This window comes from Narcine bancroftii, chromosome 2, assembly GCF_036971445.1.
Source record: "Narcine bancroftii isolate sNarBan1 chromosome 2, sNarBan1.hap1, whole genome shotgun sequence".
Taxonomy (NCBI): Eukaryota; Metazoa; Chordata; class Chondrichthyes; order Torpediniformes; family Narcinidae; genus Narcine; species Narcine bancroftii.
The window spans coordinates 195646649-195673854 of record NC_091470.1 but is presented as its reverse complement, the minus strand read 5'-3'; the positions used below and the strand labels follow the sequence as shown (position 1 = coordinate 195673854).

Below are 27206 nucleotides of genomic sequence, written 5' to 3'. Positions count from 1 at the left end.
AAAGGAGGATCTGGGGGACATTCTGAAAAAATTACCAATTTGGATTTTCCACAGGATCCAGAATTGCACCATCTGGGGAACATTATGGACACAAGTTTTAAACTGTCGGTAGCCAGGAAATGTAGAGCGGTCACGTGGAAGTCTGACTCCCAACTAAACATTACACGATGGAATACGGAAACGCAGAGTTGTATTGCCCTGGAAAAAATTTAAGGAGGAAATATGGCAGATTTGTTAGGGTGTGACAGCCCTATCTGCAACACATGCGAACGCAGATATAATCCTACCCCTTCTGAACAAAGGAATGGCAACAATCCGGGCCAGTCATGGAATGAGTGGGTCGTGGCGCAGATGATGGGCTCTTGTATTTTGTCCCTTTTCTTATTTCAGATTTCTTTTGGGCTCTTCTTAAATTCCCTGAAGGGTTTTTGTCTTTGATGATATTTTGTTCCTTGTCTTTGTTTAATTTATAGAACCTTCATTAGGGTATGAGAGGGATGGGAGAGGGCTAAGGGATAAAAATAGACTGTATGATATGCACTGTTGTTGGAAAAGAATGTTGTTTTATTGGATTCATACGAATGAAAAATAAAATATTCAAAAAAGACCTGTCCTGGAGCCTCCACGTCGATGCAGTCATGAAGAAGGTTCGCCAGTGGCTAGACTTTGTGAGGAGTTTGATGAGATTCGGTTTGTCACCGAAAACTCTTAAACTTCTACAGGTGGACCGTGGAGAGCATTCTGGCCGGTTGCATTGCTGCCTGGTACGGAGGTGCCAACTCAGGACAAGAATAAACTTCAGAGGGTTCTAAACTCAGCCTTTAACATCATGGGCACAGGACTCTATCAAGGATATTGACATGAGGTGCTGCCTTAAGAAAGTATCCTCTATCCTCAAAGACCCCACCACCACCAACCAAGCCATGCCCTCTTCACTCTGCTACCATCGGGGAAAAGGTCCAGAAGCCTGAAAACGAGCATCCAACAGCACAAGGACAGCTTCTTCCCCTCAGCCATCAGATTCTCAAATGAACGGTGAACCACAGGTGCTAAGTTACTTGTGCTATTTTTATTTATTTTGAAAGGCGGTTTATAGAAATGTTTGCTGTGATGCTGCCACAAAACACATTTTGTGACATGTTCATGGCAGTAAATTTTGATTCTGAACTTCACTCTTTGTTTGACCCTGGGAGTGTGTGATGAAATGGTGTGGAGCGAGCTTCACTCTGTGTCAGTCCCCGTAGTGTGTGATAGAACAGTGCGGAGGGAGCTTCACTCAGTGTGTGATGGACGGTGGAGAAGGAGCTTCACTCTGTCTGAACCCGGGAGTGTGTGATGGGACAGTGCGGAGGGAGCTTCACTCTGTCGGACTCCGGAAGTGTGTGATGGGATGGTGCAGGGGGGGAGCTTCACTCTGTGTCTGACCCTGGGAGTGTGTGATGGGATGGTGCAGGGGGGGATCTTCATTCTGTGTCTGACTCTGGGAGTGTGTGATGGGATGGTGCAGGGGGGAATCTTCATTCTGTATCTGACCCTGGGAGTGTGCGATGGGGCGGTGCAGAGGGAGATTCACTCTGTGTCTGACCCTAGGAGTGTATGATGGGGTGGTGCGGAGGGAGATTCGCTCCATGTCTGACCCCGGGAGTGTGTAATGGTATGGTGTAGAGAGTTACACTCTGAATCTCCCACTTGTCCCTGCCCTGGGAGGAAATAGTATCAGGCCCTTTGTCAACATTAGTCAGTTTATTTATCGATTATTTTGATCAGAATTCTCCAGATAACGATTGAGAGAAAGGCTCTTCCGCGGCAGGTTCCTGAATTGGTGGAAGTATCAGCCTGCCTTCCGAAGATTAAGGACCGTTTGGCTGGAGAGTTGAGGTCTGGTGCTTCTGTTGAGGATTTCGTACTGTTGGCCTGTCTTACAGTGTAGGGTCTTCCAGCCAGGGAGGTGGTGTTCTGGATCCAATCGATATACTTTGACAGCATCGTGTACACTCCTGGTCTCTGGGGCTCCCCGCAGCCTTTCCCCCAGCTCACAATCCCAATCTGGATCCATGATTCTGATTCTGGACCCTGGCACATCAAAGGGCCCCCGCTGTCGCCCTGGAAAGGAATCAGTCGGAAGTTAACTCCCGCTCACCAAGACTGGGGGGGGGGGGGGGGGGGGGAGTGGGGTGTGAATTACTAGTCCACCTCATAGGGGAGGTGTGACAGCACCAGTGATTGGGACCAGGGTTTAAATCCCTGTAAGGAGTTTGTATGCTCTCCCCATGACCGCATAGGTTTTCCTCTGGGGGCTCCAGTTTCTTCCCACCCTTCAAAAATGTCGCCAGGGAGTAGGTTAATGGGAGGTAAATTTGACTCGTGGGCCAAAATGCCCTGTTACCAGGCTGTACGTCCAAATTCAGAAAGGATGTGGAAACTTTGGAAAGGTTGCGGGAGAGATTTTCTGGGATGTAGCAGATATCCCCACCCACTCTCCTCTGTACTTGGGAGTGGTCAGGGCTTGGATCTGCACCCCTCTGTCAGAACTGAGTTCTTCCATATCAGGCTGATGGGATGGTTAAAAAGACAGGTGGCATGCTGGCTATCATTAAGTTCAGGAGTCATGAGGTCATGTTGCAGCTCTACAAATCTCTGGTGAGACCCCACATGGAATATTGTGCTCAGTTCTGGTCACCTCATTACAGGAAGGATGTGGAAGCTAAGGAGAGGGGACAGAGGAGATTCACTAAGGCATTGCTTGGATTGGAAAGCAAGTCTGACGAGGCAAGGTTAGCAGAGCTGGGATTTTTCTCTTTGGAGCATAGAAGCATAAGAGGAGACTTAATGTCGGCACAACAGTGAGGGCCGAAGGGCTTGTACTGTGCTGTAGAGGTTGACAAGATTATGAGAGGCATAGATAGGGTGGATGGTCAGTGCCTGTTTCCCAGGGTGGGAGTAGCAAAACAACAGGGGGCTTCTGTACAAAGTGAAGGGAGGGAGGATTAGGGGAGTTGTCAGGGGTAGGTTTCTTTACACAGAGTTGTGGGGGCTTGGAATGCCTCACCAGGTGGAGGCTGGAACATTAAGGACATTTCAGAGACTCTTAGACATGTAGATGAAAGAAAACTAGAGGGTTACAGGTGTGAAATTGGGAGGGATTAGATTGTCGAATAAGTTTTTGTTTGGTTGACGCCACATTGTGGGCCGAAGGGCTTGGAATGTTCTAAGTCCACTTACAGCAAGAGCTTTAGGAGTGAATATCGTTGATGCCTATGTTAAGTGGGAGGCTCCTATCTGAAAGGATGTGAGGGTAAATGTTGGTTTAAATCCATAATTTAATGTAAATCGGGATCCTGGATCTGTGGAATAAAAACAGAACATCGCTGGATATTCAGCAGGTGAAGCAGCCTCTGATGAGGGAGAAGCAGTTCACTTTTCAGGTTGCTGGCCCTTCCTCAGTACACGTAGCAAGGGCAGCACAGATCTGGTTCACTCCCGACCTCCAGCTGGGTGCGTATGTGCACACACGTGTGTGTGTATGCATGTGTGTAAGAGTGTATGTTCGCGCATGTGTGTGTATTAGTGTGTGTGTATATGTGCATGTGTGTATGTGTGTAAGAGTATGTGCGCGCATGTGTGTATATGTATGTGTGTATGAGCGGGTGTATGTCTATGTGTGCAAGGGCACGTGTGTGAGTGTGCGCGCTCAAAGGGAACATGAGGGGGAATCTCTTCACAGAGCGGTGGGAGTGTGGAACAAGCTGAAGTGGTGATTGCGGGCTCAATTTTAACATTTAAGAAGAATTTGGTACATGGTTGGGAGAGGTGTAGAGGGATATGAACAGGGTACAGGTCTCTGGGATGAGGAGGTATATTAGTTTGGTACAGACTAGAGGGGCTGAAGGGCCTTTTCTGTCCTGTCTGACCCCGGGGCAGCAGTATGTCGGGGCAAAATGGAATCTGGTCAGAGGGTGAAGGTATAAAACGGGACGAGTACAGGACAGCAGGAGCAGGTGTCCCCTGTTGGGAATGCCTGCTCCAGGTTATGTCATGGCCAGAGGGCCGGGGGAGATGAGGGATTCTCTCCCTCCCCTCCCACACCCTCGGACTCCCCTTCACCTGACAGGCATCCCGACCGCCTTCCACGAAGCCTGCACAGAGCATGTTCTGGGTGAGCCCAGGCATCCAGCTCTGGCAGCGCTGCCAGTCGACCATCTCCACTTCCACCTCCTGCAGGATGGCCGGCCGTCGCTCTGGGGAGGATCAAAGGTTCGTCAAATCCCAGAGATCCAGGACGGGGTGTGTATGCATGTATAAAACTGTGTGTGTATGTCTGTGTGTGCACGCATGTTTCTGTGTATGTGTGTGGATGTGAGTGTGTAGGTCGATGTAGGTGTGTGTTTCTGTTATGAATATGTGTGTGTTAGTGAGTGTGACTGTATGTGGTGATATGTAATTACACCACTAGGCCACCAGGGGTCATCCCGGTGACCTTGTATAGAAAGCAATCCAGAGCTACAGTCCAGGAAGCTACAGCTTCCAGGTTTGTCTTGCAGAGAGACAAGACCTCTTAGTGTACAAAGCTGTCTTATACTCGCACTGCTGGTGTGGTTATTGTCAGTACAATTTAATAAACTAATATGTACACTAAGAGGTCTTGTTTCTCTGCAAGACAAACCTGGAAGGCTAGACTGTAGCTCTGGACTGCTTTATATACAAGGTCACTGGGATGTCCCCTGGTGACCTAGTGGTGTAATTACACATCACCACAACTGTGTTTGTGGGTGTCTGTGTGGGAGTGTGTATGAGAGGGGGTGTGTGCATGCACATGGCTGCATATGTGCATGTCTGTGCGTGCATGTGTGTGTGTGACTGTGAGCATGGGAGTGTTTGTGGGTGTGACTGTGTGTTTGTGTTGAGGGGGTTACATGTGTGTGACTCATCGTGAGACTGGGCGGACAGACGTGGGACAAGTCCCCAGCTTGTGACCCTCCCCAGGACCCCCCCCCCCCCAACCCCCGCTCCCAGCTGGCCGCAGAACAACCTGGCCTCACCTTTCCACGTGACACCCCAGCCGATGACAAAGCAGGGTGCCCAGAAGGTGGATTTCGCTTCAGTGCCAGGGGGTAAAAGCACCGGCTCCTGGCTGTCACTGAACGTGATGGCGTCCTTCACCTGGAGCAGCGCCACGTCAGCCTCGAACACGGAGAAATTAAAGTCCGGGTGCACTCTGACCTCTGCCACTCTGTGCCTTTGCCCGGCCTGGTGTGTGAGGTTAATGGTTCCCATCTCCACCGAGAGGTGATCGGCACTGCACAGGGAGAGAGTTTGGTCAGTCCTTGGCATGGTACTAACGACTGGGGGCAATCGTGAGAGAAAGAGCGGCTCTCAGAAGGAATGGGCAATCAGTCCCATTCAATCCAGTCAGGCTACAGATATCCCCCTGAGAGAGAGGGACAGAGAGACCCCGGTCAGTGTACAAATAGCCCCCTGAGAGAGGAATGGAGACGCTGGTCAGTGTACAGATATCCCCCTAAGAGAGAGGGACCGAGAGACCCGGGTCAGTGTACAGATATCCCCCCCTGAGAGAGAGAGACGGAGAAACCCTGGTCAGTGTACAGATGTCCCTGTTGCATTCAGACCTGTGCGCCTCTTCCGTCCCCTCCTCAGCACCAACAAATAATACCCACTAATTTCAGAAGGAAGTTCAATGTTCCGATTTATTGTCAGAGTACATAGGTGGCATCCCATTCGACCCTGAATTTCTTTCTCCTGTGGGCCAGGCAGAGCTTTGGCTTGCGAGCAGTGCCAGCAAAACTGAACTCAAGGAAAAGATATTTCTCAAGGAAAAGAGAAATGTAAACTAACAGCAATACAGAAAATAAGCATTCAGTTTGAAATAATGTGCAAAGTGAGAGTCCTTGAATGAGTCTTTGAGTTTGATGGTGGAGGGGGGACCAAATGTAGCTGAACAAGGTTGGGTAGATTTATGACAAGGGAGTAGGGTCAGGACAGAGATGAGGAGGAACCGCTTTTCCTAAAGGGTGGGGAATCTGTGGAATTCGCTGCCCATTGAAGGAGCGGAGGCGACCTCAGTGACTATATTTAAGACTGGGTTGGATAGATTTTGTCGGTGTCGAGGCTGCATAACAGCTCAGCAACAGGGAGGTGTGAGGCGCTCCCTCCGTCCAGTGGCCTACAGATCACCCTTGGGCAGGGTGTAGGACCTGTTTAGCCTCCCAATCGGGGTCATGTGAAGCCATGGCTCACAGATGGCAGGTGGTTTTTGCAAGCAGATTTGACAAATTGGATTGACGGTTGTAAAACTAAAAACGCTGGGCAGGTGAATCTGCTGATCAATTTCCAGGGTTACCCCATCCAGGTGGGAGCCTATAAATGAAGGCGGCAACAGGAAACCCCTTCAGTATTTTCCCCCTTGTAATCATTGGAGCTCAACGTCGATGGCGGTCTCAGCTCAAAGACGGAGCCTTCACCAAAGGACAACTCCAATTGGGAGGGTCGGAGACCGCGACGGATGGAGAGGAGCGATCGCCCACGCCGAACGGGTGATGGATGGATTTTTACAGAGTAAGGGAATTCAGGACTATGTTGAAATGTCAGGGAGGTGCAGATGAGCCCATCATCAGATCATTGGAGGGCAGAACAGACTCGACGGGCCGGATGGCCGATTCCTGCCCTTATTTCCTATGGTCTGACGCCCGTCAAAGACACGAGGGCCCCGTGGGCAGGTACAATCCCTCAATTCTCACCTCACTTTCTTGATGCAGTGTGCAGCTGTTAGCACCCACCAGTTATCCAGGATGGACCCTCCGCACACATGCTTCCTCCCCTTCTGCACGCTGACCTGCCAAGGCCACACCCCCGGCCTCGCGTCGCTGCCTCCGATGATCTGGGGCTTCAGCCTTTTGTGCCGTTGCCAGAGTCGCTCTCCGGAGCCTGGAAGTACAAACGGAAGAGGACGTTCGGCACTTCTGGTGTCTGCCCGGCTCCTATGGGCCACTGACACCCCCCAACCCCCCCCCCCCCACCCCACCACCACCACCACCACCCTTAGCCTGCCGGGAGAAGCTTGGCTCTGTCTTCTGGTCATGGGTTCAACACACGAACGCAATCCTCTCAGCCTCTGGTCCTGGGGGGAGTGTGTCTCTGTCATTACCAGGTGCACCCTAAAACCTTTGCTTATGAATTGTTACTGTCTCCCACACTGGGAAACGGCGAAACTCTTTGTTTGGCATGCTATCCAGACAAGCCAACCTCCGCACTGTACGTCAGACTGGGAGAGAACAAATGGTGTTGGAATAGATCGGATGAACGCAGAGAATCGTTTACCCAGAGTAGGGGGGGGGGGGGTATCAGTAGCCAGAGGACTTAGGTTTGTGAGGTAGGGAAAGATTTAAGAGTTAACTGAGGGGTAACGTCTGAACTCAAAGGGTGATGGGGTTGTGGAACGGGCTGCCGGAGGGGGTGGATGAGGCAGGGACTAATGCAATGTTTAAGGAACATTTGGATGGATCCATGGTCAGAGCAGGTTTAGAAGGATGTCAGGGGGGTCAAGAAGAGTCGGGTTGGAGCATTGTGGGAGGGATATTTGGACGAATCCATGGATTAGGACGGTTTTAGAAGGATGTGGGCAGGTGGGACAGTGTGGCTGGGACATTTGGACGGATCCATGGATGGGACGGGTTTAGATGGGATGATGGCAGGTGGGACCAGTGTAGTTGGGACATTTGGATGGACCCATGGGTGGGACGTGTTTAGAGGGATGTGCGCAGGTGTGACCCGTGAGGTTGGGACATTTGGACGGAATGATGGATGGGACTGGTTTAGAGGGATGTGGACAGGTGGGAACAGTATGATGGGACTATTGGATGGATCCATTGATGGGACGGATTTAGAGGGATCTGGGCAGGTGGCACATGTGTGGTTGGGACATTTCGACGGATCCATATATTGGGACGGGTTTAGAGGAATGTGGGCACGTGGGACCAATCTGGTTGGGATTATTGGATAGATCCATGCATGGGACGTGATTAGAGGGATCTGGGCAGGTGGAACCAGAGTGGTTGGGACATTTGGACGGATCCATGGATTGGGACGGATTTAGAGGGATGTGGGAAAGTGGGACCAATGTGGTTCGGACATTTCGACGGATCCATGGATGGAACGGGTTTAGAGGAATGTGAACAGGTGGGACCAGTGTGATGGGACTATTGGAAGGATCCATGGATGTGACGGGTTAGAAGGATGTGAGCAGGTGGGACCAGTGTGATTGGGACATTTGGACGGATGCATGGATGGGACGGTTTTAGAGGGATGTGAGCAGCTGGGACCAGTGTGGGTGGGACATTTGGACAGATCCATGTATGGGACGGTTTTAGAGGGCTGTGGACAGATGGGACCAGTGTGGGTGGGACTATTGGACATATCCGTGGATGGGACAGGTTTAGAGGGATGTGGGCAGGTGTGACTAGTATGGTAGGGAAATTAGGACGGATCCATGGATGAGACTGGTTTAGAGGGATGTGGGCAGCTGGGACCGGTGTGGGTGGGATATTTGGACGGATCCTTCGATCGGACAGGATTAGAGGGATGTGGGCAGGTGGGACCAGTGTGCGTAGGACATTTGGACGGATCCTTGGATGGGACAAGTTTAGAGGGATGTGGGTAGGATCCGTGTAAATGTCCCAATCACACTGGTTCCACCTGCCCAAATGCCTCTAAACCCTTCCCAATCCATGGATTCGTCCAAAAGTCCCATCAACACTGGTTCCACCTGCCCACATCGCTCTAAACCCGTCTCAATCCATGGATCAGTACAAAATGTCCCACCCACAATGGTCGCAATGGCTCACATCCCTCTAGACGCGCCCCATCCATGGATCCGTCCATATGTCCCAGCCACACTGGTCCCACCTGCCCAAATCCCCTTAAGCGCGTCTCCTTCCATGGATCAGTCCAAATTTCCCAGCCACACTGGTTCCACCTACCCACATTCCTCTAAACACATCCCAATCCATTGAACCGTCAAAATGTCCCACCCATACTGGTTCCACATGCCTAGATCCCTCTAATCACGTGCCATCCATGGATCCGTCCAATAGTTCCACCCATACTGGTCACATCTTCCCACATCCCTCTAAACAAGTCCCAATCCATTGGATCCGACCAAATGTCCCAAACACTCTGGTTCCACCTTCCCACATCCCTCTAAACCCGTCCCAATCTATGGATCCGTTCAAATGTCCCAACCACTCTGGTTTCACCTGCCCAGATCCCTCTAATCACATCACATCCCTGGATCCATGCAATAGTCCCATCGTACTGTTCCCAACTGCACACATCCCTATAAACCCATCCCATCCATCATTCCATTCAAATGACCCAACCTCACTGGTCCCAGCTGCGCACATCGCTCGAAACACGACCCATCCATGGATACATCCAAATGTCACAGCCACACTCTTCCCACCTGCCCACATCCCTCTAAACGTATCCCACTCCATGGATCCGTCCAAATGGCCCACCCACACTGGTCCCAACTGCCCATATCTCTTCTAAACCCCTGCCATCCATGGATCCATCCACAAGTCCCAACCACACTGCTCTCACCTGCCAACATCCCTCTAAACACTTCCCATCCAGGATGCGTCCAAATGTCCCAACCACACTGGACTCACCAGCCTACATCCCTCTAGACACCTCCCATCCATGGATCATTACAAATGTACCATCCACATTGGTCGCATCTGCCCATATCCCTCTTATCCCATCCAATACATGGTTCCGTCCAATAGTTCCAACCACACTGGACCTACTGGACAATGGGCCTACCTACCCACACCCCTCTAAACAAGACCCATCCAGGCATCCGTCCAAATGTCCCAAACACACTGGTTCAACCTGCCTGCATCCCTGTAAACACGTCCCATCCATGGATCCCTCCAATAGACCCGCCCACAGTGGCCCACCTGCTTATATCCCTCTAAACGCATCCCCATCGATGGATCCGTCCAAAATGTCTAACCCACACTGGCCCCACCTGCCCACGTCCCTCTAAACACGTCCGAATCCATGGATCCGTCCACGTGTCCCAGCCACACTGGTCCCACCTGCCCAAATCCCCTTAAACGCGTCTCCTTCCATGGAGCCATCCAAAGTTCCCAGCCACACTGGTCCCACCTACCCACATCCCTCTAAACACATCCCAATCCATGGAACCGTCCAAATGTCCCACCCACACAAGTTCCACATGCCTAGATACCTCTAATCAAGTCCCATCAATGGATCCATCCACATGTCCCAACCACTCTGGTTCCACCTTCCCACATCCCTCTAAACACGTCCCATCCATGAATCCATCCAATAATCCTATCACACTGTTCCCACCTACCCACATCCCTCTAAACCCGTCCCATCCATCGTTCTGTCCAAATGTCAAACCTCACTGGTCCCACCATGTACGCCCGTCTAAACACCTCCCATCCTTGGATCTATCCAAATGTCCCAACCACACTGGTCCCATCAGCCATCATCCTTCAAACTCCGTCGCATCCATGGATGCGTCCAATAGTCCTAACGACACTGGTGCCACCTGCCTCTAAACCCATGCCATCCATGGATCTGTCCAAATGTCCCACTCACAATGGGCCTACCTGCCCACATCCCTCTAAACCCGTCTAATCCATGGATCCATCCACGAGTCCCAACCACACTGATCCCACCTGCCCACATCCCTCAAAGCACTTCCCTTCCAAGATGGCTCCACATGACCCAACCATACGTCCCACCTGCCCACATCCATCTAATCCTGGCGCAATGCATGGATCCGTCACAATGGTTGCACCTGCCCACATCCCTCTAAACAAGTCCCAATTCATGGATCCGTCCAAATGTCCTATCCACGCTAGTCCCACATGCCCACATACCTCTAAACCCATCCCAATCCATAGATCCGTCCAAATGTCCCAACCACACTGGTTCCACCTGCCCAGATCCCTCTAAACCCATCCCAATTCATGGATCCGTCGGAATGTACCAACCACATTGGTCGCACCTGCCCATATCCCTCTTATCCCGTCCAATACATGGTTCCATCGAATAGTTCATAACAACACTGGTCCCACCTCCCCACATCCTTCTAAACCGTCCCATCCAGGATCCGTCCAAATGACCCAACCACACTAGTCCCACCTGCTCATATCCCTCTAAACACGTCCCAATCCATGGATCAGGCCAAATGTCCCACCCACAATGGTCGCAACGGCCCTCATCCCTCAAAACACGCCCCATCCATGGATCAGTCCAAATGTCTGAACCACACTGGTCCTACATGCCCACATCCCTGTAAACCCGTCCCATCCATGGATCCATCCAAATGTCCCACCCACACTGGTCCCACCTGCCCATATCCCTCTTAACCCGTCCAATACATGGTTCCGTTCAATAGTCCCAACCACACTTGTCCCACCTGACCACATCCCTCTAAACCTGTCCCCATTCATGGATCTGTCGATATTTACCAACCACATTGGTCTCACCTGCCCATATCCCTCTTCTCTCGACCAATACATGGTTCCGTCCAATAGTCCCAAACACACAGGTCCCACCTGCCTACATCCCTCTAAACGCATCACATCAATTAATCCTTCCAATAGTCCCAACAAAACTAGTCCCACCTGCCCACATCCCTCTAAACCCGTCCCCATCCATGGATCCATCGAAATGTACCAACCACACTGGTCGCACCTGCCCATATCCCTCTTATCCCGCCCAATACATGTTTCCGTCCAATAGTCCAAACGACACTGGTCCCACCTGACCACATCCCTCTAAACCTGTGCCATCCATGTATCAGTCCAAATGTCCAATCCACACTGGGCTAAACTACCCACATCGCTCTAAACCCGTCACAATCCATGGATCCTTCCAAATGTCCCAGCCTCACTGGTCCCCACTCCCCAGAACATTCTAATCCATGGATCCATCCAATAGTCCCAACCACATTGGTCCCACCTGCCCAAATCCCTCTAAACACTTCACAATCGATGGATCCATCTGGATGTCCCATTAACACTTGTTCCACCTTCCCAGATCCCTCTGATAACGTCCTATCCATGGATCTATCCAATAGTCCAAACCACACTGGTCCAACCTGCCCACATCCTTCTAAACCATCCCATCCAGGATCCGTCCAAATGACCCAACCACACTGGTCGCACCTGCCCATATCCCTCTAAACATGTCCCAATCCATGGATCAGGCCAAATGTCCCACCCACAATGGTCGCAATGGCGCTCATCCCTCAAAACGCGCCCCATCCATGGATCAGTCCAAATGTCCGAACCACACTGGTCTTACATGCCCACATTCCTGTAAACCCGTCCCATCCATGGATCCATCCAAATGTCCCACCCACACTGGTCCCACCTGCCCATATCCCTCTTATCCCGTCCAATACATGGTTCCGTCCAATAGTCCCAACCACACTAGTCCCACCTGACCACATCCCTCTAAACCCGTCCCCATTATTGGATCCGTCGAAATTTACCAACCACATTGGTCGCACCTGCCCATATCCCTCTTCTCCCGTCCAATACATGGTTCCGTCCAATAGTCCCAAACACACAGGTCCCACCTGCCTACATCCCTCTAAACGCATCACATCAATTAATCCTTCCAATAGTCCCAACGAAACTAGTCCCACCTGCCCACATCCCTCTAAACCCATCCCCATCCATGGATCCATCGAAATGTTCCAACCACACTGGTCGCACCTGCCCTCATTCCTCTAAACACGTCACAATCCATGGATCCGTCCAAATGCCCTACCTCTCTGGGCCCACCTGCCCACATCGCTCTAAACACCTCCCATCCATGGATCCATCCACTTGTCCCAACCACGCTTGTCCCACCTGCCCACATCCCTCTAAACACTTCCCATCTAGGATGCGCCCAAATGTCCCAACCACACGGGTCCCACCTGCCCACATCTCTCTATAACCATTCCATCCATACGTCCAATCAATAGTCTCAACCACACTGGACCCATGAGCCCACATACCTCTAAACCCGTCATAATTCATGGATCTGTCCAAATGCCCAACCTCACTGGTCCCACCTGCCCACATCCCTCTAAACCCCTCCCATCCATGGATCCATCCACGAGTCTCAACCACACTGGTCCCACCTGCCCATATCCCTCTAAACATTTCCCATCCAGGATGCATCCAAATGTCCCAACCACATTGGTCCCACCTGCTTACATCCCTCTATACTCCTCCCATCCATGGATCATTACAAATGTGCCAACCACACTGGTACCACCTGCTCACATTCCTCTAATCCCGTCACAATCCATGGATCTGTCCACATGTCCCACGAACAATGGACGCATCTACCCACATCCCTCTAAACAAGACTCCATCCATGGATTTGTCCGAATGTACTAACCACACTGGTCCCACCTACCCACATCCCTCTAAACCTATTCCAATCCATGGATCCGTCCAATGTCCCAACCACTCTGGTTCTACCTGCCCAGATCCCTCTAATCACGTCCCTTCCATGGATCCATGCAATAGTCTTACCTACACTGGTCCCACGTTCTCAAATCCCTCTAAACCCATCCCAATACATGGATCCATCCAAATGTCCCAACCAGACTGGTGCCACCTGCCCAGATCCCTCTAAACTCGTCCCATCCATGGATCCAACCAATAGTCTCATCACACTGTTCCCACCTGCCCACATCTCTCTAAACCCGTCCCATTCGTCATTCCGTCCAAATGTCCAAACCTCACTGTCGCACCTGCGGACATCTGTCTAAACACGTCCCATCCATGGATCGGTCCAAATGTCCCAACCAGACTGGTGCCACCTGCCCCAGATCCCTCTAAACTCGTCCCATCACACTGTTCCCACCTGCCCACATCTCTCTAAACCCGTCCCATTCGTCATTCCGTCCAAATGTCCAAACCACACTGTCGCACCTGCGGACATCTGTCTAAACACGTCCAATCCATGGATCAGTCCAAATGTCCCAACCACACTGGTCCCACCTGCCCACATCCCTCTAAACCTGTCCCATTCATGGATCCGTCCAAATGTCCCTACGACACTGGTTCCACCTGCCATCATCCTTCTAAACCTGTCGCAGCCATAGATCCATCCAATAGTCTAACCACACTAATTCCACCTGCCTACATCCCCCTAAACGTGTCTCATTCCATGGATCCGTCCAAATGTCCCAGCCACACAGGTCCCATCTGCCCACATGCCTCTAAACCCGGGGAATTTTTTGAGGATGTGACAAAGAGGGTTGACTCGGGAGAGCCAGTGGATGTGGTGTATTTGGACTTCCAGAAGGCCTTTGATAAGGTACCGCACGGGAGTCTAGTGGGCAAGATCAGGGAGCATGGTATTGGAGGTAAGGTGCTGACATGGATAGGAAATTGGTTAAGAGATAGGAAACAAAGGGTTGGAGTAAATGGGTCTTTTTCAGAATGGCAGGATGTGACGAGTGGAGTGCCTCAGGGATCGGTGTTGGGTCCTCAGTTGTTTGTAATTTATGTTAATGATTTGGATGAGGGGATTATAAATAACATGAGCAAATTTGCAGATGACACTAAACTGGGTGGCGGTGTGGGGTGTGAGGAGGATGTAAGGAAAATGCAGAGGGACTTGGACAGGCTGGAGGAGTGGGCGGCTAAATGGAAGATGAATTTCAATGTGAACAAATGTGAGGTTATTCATTTTGGGGGAAGTAATAGGAAAGCTGAGTATTATTTAAATGGAGACAAGCTAGGGAGTGGGGAAGTGCAAATGGATCTGGGTGTACTTGTTCACTGGTCACTGAAGGAATGTGAGCAGCTTTCCATTTGAAGAAGGCAAATGGAATGTTGGCTTTCATAAAGAGGAGATTGGAGTATAGGAACAAAGACGCCCTTCTGCAGTTATACAGGGCCCTGGTGAGACCCCACCTGGAGTATTGCGTCCAGTTCTGGTCTCCAAACTTGAGGAAGGACATACTAGCTATAGAGGGTGTGCAGCGCAGATTTACAAGGTTAGTTCCAGGGATGGCAGGGTTGTCATATGCAGCAAGGCTAGAAAAACTGGACTTGTATCCATTGGAGTTTAGAAGGATGAGGGGGGACATGATTGAGGTATACAAAATCATCAGGGGGATAGACAAGGTGAAGTCTGATTACTTGTTCCCAATGATGGGGGAGACGAGGACTAGAGGGCATAGTTTAAGAATACAGGGTAGGCACTTTAGGACGGAGATGAGAAAGCATTTTTTTACCCAGAGAAGTGTGAATCTGTGGAATGCTCTGCCACAGAGGGTGGTAGAGGCGGATTCGCTGACTATGTTCAAAAGAGAGTTAGATAAGACTCTTGTGGGTAACGGAGTTAAGGGTTATGGGGATAAGGCTGGAAAGGGGTACTGATGGTAATGATCAGCCATGATCTAAAATGGCGGTGCTGGCTCGACGGGCCAAATGGCCTACTCCTATTGTCTATTGTCTATTGTCTATTGTCTATTGTCCCATTCATGGATCCATCCAAATGACCCGACAACACTAGTTCCACTTGCTCACATCCCTCTAAACCCATCCCAATCCTTGGATAGGTCCAAATGTCCCCCACACACTGGGCCCACCTTCCCACGTCCCTCTAAACCCGTCGCAATCCATGGATCTGTCCAAATATCCCAACCACTCTGGTCCCACCTGTCCACATCCCTCTAAACCGTCCCAATCCATGGATTTGCCCAAATGTCGGAACCACACAGGTCCCACCTGCCCACTTCACTCTAAACCCGTCCCAATCCATGGATACGTCGAAATGTCCCACCCAAACTGGTCCCACCTGCCCACATCACTCTAAACCCTTTCCATCCATGGATCCATTGAAATTTCCCAACCACACTGGTCCCACATGCCCACATCAAACTAAAGCCGTCCAAATGCATGCATCAGTCCAAATGTCCCTACAACACTGGTCCCACCTGCCCATATCCCTCTAACCCGGTCCATCCATGGATCCATGCAAATGTTCCAACCACACTGGTCCCACCTGCCCATATCCCTCTAAACCAGTCCCTTCCATGGATCCGTGCAAATATCCCAACCACTCAAGTTCCACCTGCCCAGATCCTTCTAATCACGTCCCATCATGGATCCATATAATAGTCCGAACCACACTGCTCCCACGTGCCCACATCCCTCTAAACTCATTCCATTCATGGATCCGTCCAAATGTCCCAAACACTCTGGTTCCACTTGCCCAGATCCCTCCAATCACATCCCACCATGGATCCGTGGTTGGGACATTTGGATGGATCCATGAATGGGTGGGGTTTAGAGTGACGTGGGCAGGTGGGACCAGTGTGGTTGGGAAATTTGGACGGATCCATGGATTGGAATGGGTTTAGAGGAATGTGGGCAGGTGGGACCAGTGTGGGTGGGAGATTTGGATGGATCCATGGATGGGACGGGTTTAGAGGGATGTGGGCAGGTGGGACCAGTGTGGTTAGGACTATTGGATGCATCATTGGATGCGACGGGTTTAGAAGTATGATGGCAGGTGGGACCAGTGTGGTTGAGACATTTGGATGGATCCATGGATGTGACGTGATTAGATGGATCTGGGCATGTGGAAACAGGGTTCTTGGGACATTTGAATGGATCCATGGATTGGGATGGGTTTAGGGGGATGTGCGTAGGTGGGACCAGTGTGGTTGGGGCCTTTGGAAGGATCCATGGATTGGGACAGGTTTAGAGGGATGTGGGCAGGTGGGAACAGTGTGATGGGACTATTGGATTGATCCATGGATGGGACAGGTTTAGAGGGATGTAAACAGGTGGGAACAGTGTGGTTTGGACTCTTGGATGGATCCATGGATAGAACGGGATAGAGTGATCTGGGCAGGTGGTACCAATGTTGATGGGACATTTGGACGGATCAATGGATTAGGAAGTGTTTTGAGGGATTTGGGCAGGTGGGACCAATGTGGTTGGGACTTTTGGATGGATCCATGGATGGGATGGGGTTAGAGGGTTCTGGGGAGGGGGAACCAGTGTGGGTGGGACATCTGGGCGGATCTATGGACTGGAATGGATTTAGAGGTATGTGGGCAGGTGGGACCAGTGTGCTTGGGACATTTGGACGGATCCTGGATGGGACAATTTAGAGTGATGTGGGCAGGTGCGACCAGTGAGTTTGGGGCTATTGGATGGATCCATGTATGGGAAGGGTTTAGAGGGATGTGGGCAGCTGGGACCAGTGTAGATGGGTCATTTGGACGGATACATGGATGGGACGGGTTTAGAGGGATGTGGGTAGGTTGGACCAGTGTTGTTGAGAATTGTGGACGGATCCATGGATTGGGATGGGTTCAGAACGATGTGGGCAGGTGGGACCAGTGTGGGTAGGACATTTGGACGGATCCATGCATTGGACTGTTTTAGAGGGATGTGGACAAGTGGGAGTAGTGTGGTTGGGACATTTGGACGGATCCATGGATGGGACGGGTTTAGAGGGATGCGGGTAGGTTGGACGAGTGTGGTTGAGAATTGTGGATGGATCCATGGATTGGGACGGGTTTAGAGGGATGTTGCCACGTCGGACCAGTGTCATTGGGACTATTGGACAGATCCATGTATTGGATGGGTTTTGAGGGATATGGGCAGGTGGGACCAGTATCATTCTTACTATTGGAAGGATCCAATGATGTGATGGGTTTAGAGGGTTGTGGGCAGGTAGGACCAGTGTGGGTTGGACATTTGGATGGATCCATGGATGCGGATGTGTTTCAAGGGATATGGTCAGGTGTGACCACTGTGGGTGGGACTATTGGATGGATCAATGGATGGGACGTGTTTGGAGGGATGTGGACAGGTGGGACCAGAGTGGCTGGGACATTTGGACGGATCCATGGAATGAGACGCATTTACAGGGATGTGGGCAGGTTGAACCAGAGTGGGTGTGACATTTGGACGGATCCATGGATGGGACAGGTTTTGATGGATGTGGGCATTTGGGTCCCGTGTGGGTGGGTCCTTTGGACTGGTTTAGCGGAATGTGGGCATGTGGGACCAGTGTGGTTGGTACTATTGGACGGATCCTTGTATTGGACGGGGTTAGAGGGTTATGGGCAGGTTGGACTATATGGTTGGTACATTTGGATGGATCCATGGATGGGGACAGGTTTAGAGGGATGTGAGCAGGTGGGACCAGTGTGGGTTGGACATTTGGGCAGATGCAAGATTGGGACAGGTTTAGAGGGATGTGAAAATGTGGGAGCAGTGTGGATGGGACATTTAGACAGATCCATGGATGGGACTGGTATAGAGGGATGTGGGCAGGTGGGACCAGTTTGGTTGGGACTCTTGGATGGATCCATGAATAGGATGGATAATGAGGGATCTGGGCAGTTGGGACCAGTGTGGCTGGGAAATTTGGATGGATACATGGATGGGTACGGGTTTATAGGGATGTGTGCAGATGGTAGCAGTGTGGTTGGGACATTTGGACGGATCCATGGATTGGGACATGTTTGGAATATGTGGACAGATGGGACCAGTGTGGTTGGGATTATTGGATAGATCCTTGGATGGGACAGATTTAGAGGGATGTGGGCAGGTCCTAGTGTGGGTGGGACATTTGGATGCATCCATTGTTTGGAATGGGTTTAGAGGGGTTTGGGGAGGTGGGACCAGTGTGCTTGGGACATCTGGATGGATCCATGGGTTGGGATGGGTTTTGAGGAGTGTGGGCAGGTGGGACCAGTGTGGTTGGTACTTTTGGACAGATCCATGGACGGGTCGGGTTTAGAGGATGTGGGCTAGTGGAACCAGTGTGGTTGAGATATTTGGACGGATCCATGGATTGGGACAGGTTCAGAAGGATGTGGGCAGGTGAGACCTGTGTGGCTGGGACATTTGAATGGATCCATAGATTGGGATGGGTTTCGAGGTTGTGGGCATGTGGGACCAATGTTGTTGGGACTCTTTGATGGATTCATGGATAGGACGGGTTTAGAGGGATCTGGGCAGGTGGCATCAGTGTGGTTGGAACTATTGGATGGATCCATGGATGTGACAGGTTTAAAGGGATGTGGGCAGGTGAGACTTATGTGGGTGAGACATTTTGGTTGGCCTGGGCAGATTGGGCGAAATGCTTGTTTCAACACTGACTCTGAGAATTGTTTGTACCTGAAACACTGCCACAAATCAACAAATCTCACAACGTGTCCATGACAACACATTCTGATCCTGAATCAATCTCATAAATACAAGATTTTTTTTATGATTGTGCAAAAGAGAAAATGAGGGAGTGTCTGGTGTTCGTTGTCCATTCAGGAATCTGTTGGTGGAGTGGAAGAAGCTGCTTTTGAACTGATGGGGGCTCATCTTGAAGGTGGCAGTGGGAAGAGGGCATGACCTAGGTGGTGAGGATGTCCTTGAGGATGGAGACGGCTTTCTTGAGACGCCGCTTCTTGTAGATGTCACAAGATAAAGGAACAGTGTGCTCCGTGAAATCTCCCTGAGCTGAATGATTCCCGCATCTGGTTCCAAGACCTGCCCTTATCCCCAGATCACTTTATACCCTAATTAGATCCCTGTCAATCTCCCCCTTAAACTCCCCCAAATATCCAACCTCCACAATTGCACATTGCAACAAATCCCACAAATCCACGACCCTCTTGTTGAAGAAATTTCTCCTCTTCTCTGTTGTAAATTGGTACTTTTTAAATTCTAAGACTGTCCCCTCTTGTCCTGGAATCACCCGACAAGGGAAGCATCTCATTTACATCCAACCCATTCATTATTTGAAATGTCCCTACGAGATCCCTCTCCTTCTGATATTTGATTGAATAGAGTCCAAGATTCACTAAGTGTTCTCATTCCCAGAATCATTCACAGTAAACCTCCTTTGTTCCCTCTCCAACCTTGTTATACCCTTTCTAAGGTATGGCACCCAATCTTTCTCCAAATGAGGTCTCCTATCCTCGATGGAGTGGTGACTGTCCTGAGCATTGGCGCCTCCATACTAGACCATGATGCAACCAGTTGGACTGCTCTCTGCAGTACACCTGCAGGAATTTGCAAGCATCTTTGGCAACACACCAAATCTCCTCAAACTCCTCACGAAGTTTAGCTGCTGGTGAATCTTTGGGGCACTGGCGAGCTTCAAGTGTCCTTTATTTTCACCCCAGGACTCTTTGAAATTCTGCGCCACTGACCACTTCTTGCAGAATAGATGCTCCCGGGAAAATATTTATGAAAGAAGAATTATTATTCCTAACAGTGCCATAGGACTGGCTACTGGGCTGACTGGGATTTCTCATCTCAGAAGTGGCTTTACGATCTGATGCGAGGCGCAGTTACAGTGTTCAGTGACCCAGGTTTGAAACCGCTGCTGTCTTCAAGGAGTTGGTACGGTCTCCCCCATGTCCTGCATGAGTTTCCCTCGGGTGCTCCGGATTCCTCCCACCCTCCAAAAGTATATGGTGTTTGGCAGTTAATTGGTGCATTTAGGTGGGATGGGCTCGTGATCCCCTGTTTCCGTGGTGTATTACAGAAAAATCCAAATATCCAGATGCCAGAAATCAACACCAAGAATCCGGACTCTCAAACTAAAATTTAGTATGGGGGTGGGTGGGTGGGGGTGTGTGTCTGTGTGTGTGTGAGTGTGTGTGTGTCTGCAAGTGTCTGTGTGTGTCTGTGTGTGTGTCTCTCTCTCTCTTTCTCTCTCTGTAAGTGTGTATGTCTGTGTGAATATGTGTGCGTGTCTCTCTCTCTCTGTAAGTGTGTGTGTGTGTGTCTATGCGTATGTGTGTGTCTCTCTCTCTCTTTAAGCGTATGTGTGTGTCTGTGAGTGTGTGTGCATCTGTGAATGTATGTGTATGTGTATGTCTCTCTCTCTGTAAGTGTGTGTGTGTCTGTGTGTCTTTCTCTCTGTAAGTGTGTCTGTCTGTGACTGTGTGTGTGTGAGTGTCTGTATGTGTGTATGTGTGTGTGTGTCCTCTCTGTAAGTGTGTGTGGGTGTGTGTATGTGTGTGTCTGTGTGCGTGTGTCTCTCTGTAAATGTGTGTCTGTGTGTGTATGTGTGTCTGTGTGTGTGTGTATCTCTTTCTGTAAGTGTGTGTGTGAGTGTCTGTGTATGTGTGTGTGTCTCTCTCTGTAAGTGTGTGTGTGTGTGTGTGTGTGTGTGTGTGTGTGTGTGTGTGTGTGTGTGTGTGAAGTTTTCCCCTCTCCCCCTGAGTCTCCGCTTTCCCTCCCCACCCCTCGACCAGCGAACCCCACCCTCCCCCACCTCCACCAAATCCACCCTCCACCACACAGGTCATCTTACCACAGAGAGATTCATTTGTTTACTATATTTTTTTCTTTTTCGAACCTAATTTCAAGCATTACACTCTTTATTTTGTAGTGAAAAAAAAGTGTTTACATTTTTGTCAAGTGTAGACTTTATTTTTCTTTAAAACTGCTCATTGATAGATGAAACTGTGGTGTGCTAATGAACGTTTACCCATTCATCTCTTTATTCCTCAAGAAATTTGAATTCTAAAAGCACTTCTGAGAATCCGGAAAATGCAGACCGACCCTATCCGAGTGAGACACGGAGGTGTGCGGACGCTGTGACTGCAGTGAAAACACACCAAAACCCTGGAGGGACTCCACCAGTCTCGCAGCGTCCATAGGAGGCAAAGATATATTTGGGCCTGAGCCCTTCCTCAAGGAATAAGCCAGAAGCAGGAAATCTCAGAAGGTCTCAGAATTCAAACAATGGGGGAGGAATCCAGACCAACAAAAGGTGCTGAGTGGATCTGATAAGGGAACTGGGGGATGAAATTGGGGAATGGGGGGTTTTAACGAAAACCGGAGAAGTCAGTGTTAATGCCATCTGGTTGGAGGGGGCCCAGACAGAAGATGAGGTGTTCCTCCAATTTGCGGGTGGTCTCAGTCTGGCCGTGCACGAGGCCGGGGACAGACACATCGGCAAGGGAATGGGACGGGGGATTGAAATGGGGGGGCCACTGAGAGATCCACACTTGGTAGATGGGGTATGGAACGCAGGGCTTCATTAGTCAAGGGATTGAGTTAAAGAGTAGGGAAGTCATGTTGCAACTCTACAAATCTCTGGTGAGACTCCACTTGGACTTTTGTGTTCAGTTCTGGTCACCTCATTCCAGGAAGGATGTGGAAGCTGTGGAGAGGGGACAGAGAAGATTCACTAGGACATTGTTGCCTGGATTGGCAATTGTCGCATGAGCAAGGTTAGTACAACTGGGACTTTTCTCTTTGGAGCGCAGAAGGACGAGAGGAGACTTGATCGAGGTCTATAAGATTCTGAGAGGCATAGACAGGGTGGACGGCCCGTGCCTGTTTCCCATGGCAGGATCAGCAAACACCAGAGGATGTGCGTACAAAGTGAAGGGAGGGAGGTTTAGGGGAGATATCAGGGGAAGGTTTTTACACAGAGAGTTTTGGGGTCCTGGAATGGCTTTCCAGGGGATGGTGTTGGAGGCTGGAACATCAGGAGCATTTACATGGGGCATTAGACAGACACATGGATGGAAGAGGTTCTGAGTGTAAGGGAGGAAAGGGTCAGATTGTTGAGTCAGTTTATATGGGTCGGCACAACATCATGGGCCACAGAGCCTGTACTGTGCTGGAATGTTCTATGTAAGCAAGAGCTTTCATATGGAATATCCGCCTTCTCTCAATAGAGGTAGTCAGGGTGGAAGGCAGGGGCTGAGTAGAGGAATGGGTCAGCTCATGACAGGGCAGACTTGATGGGCCGAATGGCCTGCTTCTGTTCCTTTAGCATTCAGCCTGATGGGAAGGATTGGATTGTTGGGAAGTTTGTTCAGGCCTTCACAATGTTGGGGGCTAAAAGATCTGTACTGTGCTGGAACATTCTCTGTTCGAAGAGCTTAAAGGCAGCCTGCACACAAAGGGAGGCCGTCCTCTTCCCCTCAGAAAACGTGTGTTGATGTTTAATTGGCATCCCGTTGGTCTCTGAGGGTGGTATTACCTTTCCCTTCAAAGGGACGGAAGGCCTAGCAGGGGCATAATTAAGTTAGCCTTAATTAAAAATTCAAAGGCCTCATCAAATGCACACTGTCTCCATTAAAAGGTCACATCTCCATCAGAAAGTCAATGTCTCCATTAAAGGGGCAATGTTGCCATTATGTTAAAGGGGTTGAATTAATCATGTGGCAGTCCCCCATTAGAAAGGCACTACACTCATTCATGGGGCATTAACCTTGTTACAAAGACAATGTCGTCTTTGTGGGGATCAACATGAATTGCGCTCTGTGTTCATGTCTGTATGTGGGGTGTGTTCTGTGTGCGTGTGTATGTCTGTCTGTGTTTCTATAACTGTGTGCGTGTGGTGTGTGTGTGCATATCTTTATCATTGTTTCTGTGTGTACATTTACAATCCTGCAGAGCCGGACAATAAATTGCAAGGCCAGTTCTCTTCCTCAGGGATAAAGGCACCACTTGTCAAAGACAATTAGCTTCGAGGACAAAAGAAGCAAATCACAACAGGAAACTAAATGCACCTAAAATAAACTGTGAACAGCTCGTGCAGAGTCACAGAGCGAGGTCATTCTCGCCAGAGAAAACAAAATCAGTGTGGGCTTTTTGGCCAAATGGAAAAGAAAGTTGTCATGAACAATGCGGGTTCCTGGAAATCAGGTAACTGTGATGTAAATTTGGAAGTAGCAGAACCCACAGGAAAAGACCCTTTGGCCCACAATGTCCTTGATGTTGGAGAGGGTTCAGAGGATGTTCACTTGGATGATTCCGGGAATGAAAGGGCTCTTGGTCTGTACTCATTGGAATTTCAGAGAATGAGGGGAGATCTCATTTTGAATGTTGAAAGGTGTGGTCAGAGTCGATGTAGAAAGGTTGTTCCCCATGGTGGGAGAGTCTAGGACAAGAGGGCACAACTCCAGGATTGAAGGGTGTCCGCCTAGAACAGAGATGCGGAGGAATTTCTTCAGACAGAGGGCGGTGAATCTGTGGAATTTGTTGCCACAGGCGGATATGGAGGCCAGGTCGTTGGGTGTATTTAATTTTTAAAGAAACCTTTAGACATACAGAATGATCCACAAGTCTGTTAACCCAATTAAACTACAACCCCTGTACATTTCAAACACTGGGAGGAAACTGGAGCCCCCGGGGAATATGACACAGACACGAGGGAACGCGCAAACTCCTTATGGACAGTGCAGGATTCACTGTAACAGCGCTGCACTAACCACTACGCCAACCAGAGATTGACAGGTTCTTGATTCGCCAGGGGCACCAAAGGTCATGGGAAGGAGGCCGGGCAGCTGGAAATGGATCAGCTCAAGATTGAATGGTGGGACAGACTCGATGGGCTGAATGGCCTATTTCTTCTCCTTGCATTCTCTGCCAGTATAGATTCAGATCTGCCAGACCCACGTTGCCAATGGCAGGCTGTGTTTTGAATTAGTATTGTTGCTATGAAGGTAGATGTGGTCATTTTTAATTTATACCAACATCTGCATCAGCAGATTAATCATTTCTGTGGAATAGTCTGTCCTCCACTGTCCACCACTCACAGTGTAAAAATGATGCCCACGCATCTCCCTTAGACTCTCCTCGCCAGTCCCCCCACTTCATCCTTCTTCTAGGCAGAGATATTTTGAACGTTGGAGGAAAGGACCTGACTGTCTACCCTATCAATGTTTCTCCTACGGGCTCATGGGCCGGAATGACCTGTTACTGTGCTGTATGTCTAAATTTAAAGATTTAAAAGGTCTATTTGTTGAATAACTGGAAAAGGCTTCAGAGTGTTGTCATCACGGGCATCAGTCTTCACTTTGTTAAGGACATCGGCAAGAGGTGGTGCCTTAAGAAAGCTGCCTCTATCCTCAAGGAGCCTCCATCGCCCAGGCCATGCCCTCCTCTCGGTTGTTGGTAGAATCACAGATGGCAGTTAGGAAGTGAACAGGAGGAAGATAGATCAGCTCGTTGGGTGGTGTCACACCAACAACCTTGAGCTCCACGCTGGCAAAACTAAGGAGCTGATTATGGACTTCAGGAGGGAGTCGGGAACACGAACCGGATCTCAACGAGAGGTCAGTAGTAGAGAAGGGTCAAGAACTTCAAATTCCTGGGGGTCAACATCTCCGAGGATCTCTCCTGGGGCCTCCATGTTGATCCAATCACGAAGAAGGCTCGCCGGTGGCTGGACTCTGTGAAGTATTTGAGGAGATTTGGTACATCACTGAAGACTTGCAAATTTCTACCGCGGAGAGCATTCTGACTGGTGACATCACTGTCTGGTACGGGGTGGGTGCCAATGTACAGGACAGGATTGTGAACTCGGCCTGCGACATCACAGACACTAGGCTTCCATCGAGGACATCTGCATGAGGTGGTGACTTAAGAAAGCAGTATCTACCCTCAAGGACCGCCCACCACCAAGTCCATGCCCTCTTCACCCTTCTACCATCGGGAAGGAGGTCCAGGAGCCTGAAGATGAGCACCTAGCGGCACAAGGACAACTTCTATCCCTCCACCATCAGATTCCTGAATGGACAACGAACCACAGACACTGCCTGACTTTCTCTACTTTTCTACTAATTTATTTTTTTATAAATAGTGTACCTACAGAAGTGTAATTTATAGTAATCTTTGCACCTTAAGTACACAGAAACGCTGCCTCTAAACATTGAATGTTGAGACACACGTTCATTCTCATAATACGTTGGTGCAATCTTTTAATGAAGAAGCTGTTCCTTGGCCTTGTGGTGCTGGCTCTGATCCTCTTGGATCTCTGCCCCCAATGGGAGCAACTGGAAGATGCCATGTGGGGTGGAAGGGGTCCTCGACGATTTTGCATGCAGCAGTGACTATGCTGCTTCATCCTGTTGTACTTTACATTGGATGATAACAATAAACTTGATCTTGAGATGCCAGTTTGGCTGCAATAACTAAGAAATTTGGTGCCCAATGGTCATTATTTAAAGATTTAATGGGTTAAATGAATGAGAGCTAGGCCACTCTCCCTTCTCACTTACCGGCCAGGTTAAAGATGAGTAAGAGGAGGAGGATGTAGAATGTGATCATCTCCCCTGCCCTCCGTGCTCGCCCAAGGCTGGGCATGGTCAGTCTTCACAGGAAAGAATGGGCCGGCCTGCAAAACAAGGCCTCATCGTTCCCCCAGGAGGGCTCATTGGCCCAGGATCCAACACAGCAGGGGCCAGGGCCACCCGGTGTGATGTCACCCCTGGCAACACATTCCTGCTGCCCACCAATGAGAAGCCCCCATTGCAATGACATCACAATCAGTGGCACCATGGCATCATATAGCCCAATCATAATTACATCTCAATCCCAATCACAATGATGTCATAATCCCCATTATGATAACATCACAATCAGCAGCACAGTGGCAGCATACACCCAATCACAATGACATCAGACGCCCAATCCCAATGACATCACAATCCCAATTACATCATAATCCTCATTACAATTACATCACAATCAGAGGCACCGTGGCATCATCCACCCAATCACAATGACATCACAATCCCCATCATGCTGTCCCCATTAAACCACAAGTAATGTGATCTCGGACGGCCCCACGATCTCAGACTGACAGCATTTATGTCACAGTAACCTTGAATCTTGTGAATTTCTTTTCTCATCACTTGCTGTACCTGATTTTTCACTCCAGGGAGTGGGTTCCTCACAGTCCTTCCAAACCAAGCATGTGCTCCACAGCCCAGTGACAAGAATAACTTCTTATCTATGTCCATTTTATTCAAGGGCTCTATATCCATTAATTGTTAATTTTCTGTGTTGCACCATTTGTTTTGCATTTCCTTCTTGTTTACATTTACCTCTTTTGTGTTTGTATCTTTTCTTGGGTATAGTTTTTTTTTTGCACTGCCAATAAGTGATAATTCTGCCTGGCCCGCAGGATAAAGGATCTCATAGTTGTACCTGACGTCATGTATGTATCTGACAATAAACCTGAACTTTGAACATTTGTTCATCTGTCCTTTCATCAGTCAGCTCTCTTTCATCCTTTGTGTTTATGTCCAGGTATGTCTCTCCCTCTCCACCGCTCTCTCCCCACCACTCTCTCCCTCTCCACTGCTCTTTCTCCACCTCTCTCTCCTTCACTCTCTCTCCGCCACTCTC

General features: G+C 49.8%; 1 protein-coding gene across 2 annotated transcripts; it reads right to left on the bottom strand.

The window, feature by feature from the left end:
- Positions 1-1724: 1724 nt before the first annotated feature.
- On the bottom strand, positions 1725-26297 carry LOC138754906 (serine protease 55-like). Of its 2 annotated transcripts, none has more exons than XM_069919898.1 (5): positions 26075-26297; positions 6795-6942; positions 5040-5296; positions 4105-4238; positions 1725-2103 (listed from the first exon to the last, which is right to left on the bottom strand). In XM_069919898.1, exons 1-5 carry the CDS (start codon positions 26157-26159, stop codon positions 1744-1746), a joined length of 984 nt encoding a protein of 327 aa, XP_069775999.1. In that variant the 5' UTR covers positions 26160-26297; the 3' UTR covers positions 1725-1743. The 2 variants fall into 2 exon arrangements, with proteins under 2 accessions (XP_069775999.1, XP_069775998.1); XM_069919897.1 differs by having other exon boundaries at positions 6756-6942; positions 26075-26295.
- Positions 26298-27206: the final 909 nt, after the last annotated feature.